Source organism: Chelonoidis abingdonii, chromosome 1 (assembly GCF_003597395.2).
Source record: "Chelonoidis abingdonii isolate Lonesome George chromosome 1, CheloAbing_2.0, whole genome shotgun sequence".
Lineage (NCBI taxonomy): Eukaryota > Metazoa > Chordata > Testudines > Testudinidae > Chelonoidis > Chelonoidis abingdonii.
In genome coordinates, this window is record NC_133769.1 from 209,565,920 (window position 1) to 209,571,919 (window position 6,000).

The 6,000-nt window shown below is 45.5% G+C and overlaps 1 protein-coding gene across 1 annotated transcript in view; it reads left to right on the plus strand.

Annotated features, from left to right (window-relative positions):
* PDE9A (phosphodiesterase 9A) overlaps positions 1-6,000 on the plus strand; it is a 91,530-nt gene that overhangs the window by 20,083 nt on the left and 65,447 nt on the right. Inside the window, exon 4 of the mRNA XM_032763579.2 lies at positions 677-720. Within this exon, the coding sequence (XP_032619470.1) occupies positions 677-720 (44 nt within the window). The remainder of the gene's footprint in view (positions 1-676; positions 721-6,000) is intronic.

Here is a 6,000-nt window from a genome sequence, read left to right on the forward strand (position 1 = left end):
TAATTCACAGGCTTCTTTATTTCTCTGTTAGAACTTAGGCATGCCAGTATTTAGAAACTGGGGGTCCTGGCTTTTATGAGGTGTGGATTCATATACATGCTGCTCCAAGCCCAACATGGCTCTAAACCCTATTTACTTCTGTTCCCTGGCATCTCAAAGCTTGCTCTGCCTTGCTATTTTTTTCACTGTGGCCACTCTCATTAGTCTTTCTTTATTTGTATTACCATAGTGCCTAGCCCCCACCTCAGTCATGGGCCAGGACCTCACAGTGCTAGGCATTGTACAAACAGAACAAAAAGACTGTCCCTGCCCCAAGGAACTTTCTTCTTCCCAGTGACCATTTCCTTGACACCTCTATTTCCAAGCTAACCTGACTCTCCTCAAAGGGGAAAGATTTCTGCTGTGCTTGCAGTGTGACAACGGTGTATTCTGGTGGCACTAAAGCAGCCTGACCAAGTCCTTTACCACCAATGCAGTGGCAAATTTGAAGGTGATAAATTCATAGGAAGTGCATATTCTTTATTTCCATGGGTAAATTTTCAACCCACAAATTTCAAGCCAGCTCAAAATGCATCCATGTACTTCTTCCCACTCTTCATGGCATGTATACCAGTCCTATACAGAAAACAGTGTTTTAGCAGTGTCGTTGTAACCAGCCCTCTTTGATATTTTGCAGTACTCCATATAAAGTGAGACCTGTGGCCACTGGACAGTTATCAGGTAAAACACCTTTATTTTAGCCATATTTACTAAAACACCTTTGACTGAGCTGATCGTTTGGGATTAAAAAATCTGGGAAATGTATAACTTGTATGTTCTCTAGCTGTAATGCAAAAAAAATTGATCTGACATGGCTGTAACTATGCCATAATCAGGAACAGTGCAAAATATTTAACTCCCAAGTAAAAAGTGGTTAAAATCAGCCGGTATTCAAGTTGGAGACACATCTGTGAAAATGTAGGATAGAATTTTCAGAAGTACTCCTCATTGGTCGAACTCTGCTCCCACTGAGGTCAATGCTAAAGGTATCAGGGTATGTCTACACAGCAACTAGACACCCATGGCTGGCCTGTGCCAGCCACTCAGGTTCAGGATGTGGGGCTGTTTCATTGCTGTGTAGATGTCTGGGCTCACGCTGGAGCCCGGGATCTAGGACCCTGCAAGACAGGAAAATCAGAAGTGTACAGAACAATGAAACAGCCCTGCAACCCAAGCCCTGTGAGCCCGAGTCAGCTGGCATGGGCCAGCCACGGGTTTCTAGTTGCTGTGTAGACTTACCATTCCCAGTGAGGTCAATAAGGGTAGAGCCATTACTGATCACTTTTGAAAATCCCATGTGTAGTATTTTGTCAGATTTTTTTTTTTAACCTCTGCAAACATCTCATCAAAGTTGGGCACAACATTTGTACCCTAGGTAATACTAACTGGCTGAGGAAAGGGGGGTGTTCCTTCAAACATTTACTGGGTGCAGGTTCAGTAGCTCTAAATAAATGCGACATGACTGAAGAAGCTCTGGATGGACAACAACATTGCATATACCATGTGTGCTTTCAGGGGCCTGTTCTCCAAAGCAGCTAAGTTGTTCCCCCTTCAAAGGGAATAGAAATGGCACTTTCACTACAGTCCGATCTGCTTCACATTTTCTCTCTGCTTTTGAGCAATATGCTTAGGCCAGCAGCTCCCAGATTTTGGTGTGGGGTGCACAGGAGGTCCACAGAGCACTTGCTTGTGTTCAGCAGGGAGCTGGCTAGTCATGTGATACTGGTTGCTTCTGTCTAACTGGTTCTAGAGCAGTGGTACTCAAGCTGTGGGTTGGGATCTCATTGTAATGGGGTTGCCAGGGCTGACGTTAGACTTGCTGGCCAAAGCCCAACCCCACCACCCAGGCCCAAAGCCCAAGAGTTTCAGTTCTGGGTGGCCAGGCTCAGGTCACAGGCCCCAGCTTGGGGCTGAAGCCCTTGGGCTTCAGCTTTGGTTCCTCCGCTTGAGGCAGTAGGCTCAGGTGGGCTCAGGCTTCAGTCCCCCTCCTGGGGTCATGTAGTAATTTTTGTTGTCAGAAGGAGGTCGTGGTGCAATTAAGCTTGAGAACCCCTGCTCTAGAGGGATGCTGGCTTTGCACTGCAAAGAAGTGTGCAGAGGCCCGTAAAAGCAGTTGGAAACAAGGAAGAATAGTGTGGCCCTAGCTGCATCTGCTAGCTTCCATTGGGAGAGCAATGTCCAGAGGAAAAGGAAATGATGCAGCCTGGCAGTATGTCCAGGGGAGACGGCAGGGCCAGGCAATTGGGAAGCATGTCCGGAGGGAGGGAACAGGTGATGGAGAAGCATGTGCAAGGAGGCAGGACGAGGGAAAGGAATAGAATAAATTGGAAGGGGGAAAGGATTTTATGACAATAAAGAGACTTTAAAGACTTCACATAGCAGTGACTGCTGAAGACTAAGGAAGGCTATCCAAATGAGAGGCGAGGGGTCCATGTGATAGCAAATGGGAAGGGAGCAAGCCTGTGAGACACTCTTCTTATTAAAATGTGTTCAACACTGAAAAAGTGTCAGAACTCTTGGCCTAGGAGCTAAATACCTGCATTACAAGCGAGAAGGAAAGGGGTTTTAGGAGGTGTGACCTTCCTTAAATACTGACTAGTATCATTGTTTGCTTGCCTCATCTATAAAAAGGGACAGATCCTCATTTGGTGTGCGTAAGTATGGCTCTGCAGTCGAGCTACGCTGATTTATACTGGCAGAGAGTCTGACCCAATGGCTCCAGGTAGTTTGGTTTTATTTACATGAAACTCACTTTGTGTTTTCCAATTTGTCTTTTCACACTTTCTGATAGTCATGTATTTTTGGCCAGCTGAAGGGGGCAGGTGGCGAGAATACTTTGTTTAGAGTACAGCTCATCATTTTAATATTGTCTGTGGTTTCTTGCTTCGTCTTATGAAGTGGGGATTCCCCAAGATCTAAGCTGAAAAAAGCTGGAAATTCCTGGTGGTTTAGTAGCCAAAGCAGGCAAGCAGTTTCTGTTCTGGAAAAAGGAAGCAAGTTGGACTGTATGCAAGGGAATTAATGTTTCTTTCGTTTCTGTTTCTCATTTACATTAGTTGCCATTAATTTTAAACATTCCTGACCTTTTGCAGGGCATAAAAAGAATTGAGAGTGGGAAATTGTTCATTTTTGTAAAAATGTTCAGTTCTAGTTCTTTCTTTTTAAACAAACCTGACTGCATGAAAGGAGGATGCAACCACATTCTGCTTTCAAGAGCAACTAGCTGGTAGTCAAATAGATGCCAAAAAAGGGCCACAGCGATTTCCACAAGGGGTGTAGCTAGCACTACTCTTTTGACTGCTCTCTGACATAGCTGGAAAACAGTGAAGTATGGGTAAATGGAGCAAAGAAGAGCATGAAAGATGAGATTGGAAAGTTTGACCCTTAGAAAGGAATATACAAGCAGCAGCTTCACTACAGTGAGGCCTGGTCTATATTACAAAGTTAGGTCGACATAAGCCATTTTGCATTGACCTAGTTGTGCATGTGTCTACACTTAAATTTGTCTCCCACCAATGTAAGCGCCCCGTTACAGCAACACAGTTACACTGCCTCCCTAAGCGGCACTGAGCTATGGTTGCTGTGCAGAGGTCAATGCTGTGCAAGCAAAGACTCTGAGTTACCTGTACTGACCTTAGCAGTCCTCCCGCAGCTGTCCCACAATCTCGACATTGACCGCTCTGGTCTCAGTTGTGAACTCCACTGCCCAGGAGTCACAGAGACCAGAAGGTCCCTCCTTCCTTTTAACGCCCCATGGATATTTAAAATGCCTTTTCCTGATTGTCCAGCCTGGTGAGCACACCTGGAAGCTCTCCACTGTTGTGCACTACTCCCCAGCAGACTATGCTGGCTACATGCTCCATATAAGTTCCAGCTTGGCATAGACAGAAGATACTGGATCTCCTAGGCCTGTGGCAAGAAAAGGCTGTGCAAGCACAGCTATGGACCTGCCATAGAAATGTGGCCATCTATGAGCAGATTGCCTGGGGATTACAGGAGAAGGTGTACAAGAGGGACCAGTAGCAGGGCCATGTGAAAGCAAAGGAAATGTGTCTGGCATACCAGAAGACCAGGAAGGCCAACAGTCAATCCACAGGCCTTCTGTTTTTACAAAGAGCTGCATGACATACTTAGAGGAGAACCCTCCACCATGGATACCTCCAGGGAGCCTGTGCCACTGGTCCCTGACCTGAACAGCAAGAAGGATGAGGATGGAGACAAGCGATCGGGGAAGGGTCCAGTTGTGCCATTAGCCAGGACCTGTTTGAAACTCCAGTGCATCTACTCAGTCCTGGCAATCAAGAACGAGTGAGCCCAGTGGAAGGGAAGGATCTTCTGGTAAGTGTGTAAATTTATTTCCCATTACAGTGATGGCACCCCCAACTTAACAGGACACATTTATGGTTTTTGCACTATTTTACTTGTACTAGAAGAGGTAGCAGTACAAAAAAGAGAAATAATGTTATCTGCTTTTCATTCCTCTGTAGAGTTAGGCAAGATTGGAGCCATGAGGAGAAATTTATTTATATTTACAGGGATGTCCCTGGAATTCTTCTGAGAGATCTTGATGAAACTTTCATGGAGGTACTTTGCAGTCCTTTCCTGAAGGTTTCTAAGGATGTCAACCTTATTTCTTCCTCTGCAGTAGGACATTTTCCCATGCCAATCAGCGGTAACTTCAGCACGCCATTGCAGTACACAGGCTAGCAGCAAACAGACCTAAGCGACTTTGGGTCACCAGTAGCAGCTGTGATCTCTGTGTCTTTGTTACCCTCAGTAGTGAGATATCAGCTAAAATCACCACAGTCTGTAGAAAATGGTGCCCGTATTCAGTGCCACTTCCCTAGTTTCATGCAACTGAGCAATTTCTTGCCTCATTTCTCTCACCCCTAGCAGCCTTATTCACCATGGCTGGTGTTGAGTGGTGCCATAGACAAGCACTCCAAAGCAGAAGTATCAATAGGCATGGCTTGTTTAAAACTTTGGGGGAGAGGGAAGTGAGTTCTGAACCTTAAATTTGCTTTCTGTTGTGATTATACTGACAAGGGTACCCCTGTGTTGTATCTGTAGCTGCTGCTCTTGCGACCTTGAGGTGTTCCCCCTTCACATCCATGGAACACCTGAACCAGATAAGGAGGAAAAAGAAGAGGACTTGGGATGACATGTTCAGTGAGATCATGCAAGCCAGTGCTTCATGTGGTTGGGAGCAAAGGGCCTGGAAGGTGAACATTGAGACAGCCTGGAGAAGGAAAGTGTGAACAGAAGAAAAGCCCAGGATTCACAGCAGGAAAAGGAAAGGGAGATGTATCAGAACCTAATGGGGCTTCTCTGGCAGCAAACACAGACGCTGCAGACTCTTGTGGATCTATGGGTTCAACAATCCTGGGGCCACCTCCCTTTGCAGTCCATGGCAAACTACATTACAGTACTTCCCTGCAGCCCCCCCTCTACATTCCACATGGCAGCAGGGATTACAGCCCTACTGTAAGGACTGTACGTTAAGGACAACCACTGCTTCACATGCACTGACCTGTGAAAGCCACGGAAACTGTATGTGTAGCACAAATGGATATGAACGTTCTTTCTCCTTGATACATTCTGTTCTATTAATTTGTTAAAGTTTTGAGTGTATTTGCTTTTAAATTGCACAGATTTTTCTCTGCATTGGTTTTATTACTGAATAAAATTCAGTTATTTGGAACATCTTCATCAGTTCATAACATACGCTGCAGAGTATCTAGCAGTTCCGAAAGCACCCACTTACTTAGATTCATAGATTCATAAACTCTAGGACTGGAAGGGACCTCGAGAGGTCATCAAGTCCAGTCCCCTGCCCTCATGGCAGGACCAAATACTGTCTAGACCATCCCTGATAGACATTTATCTAACCTACTCTTAAATATCTCCAGAGATGGAGATTCCACAACCTCCCTAGGCAATTTATTCCAGTGTTTAACTACC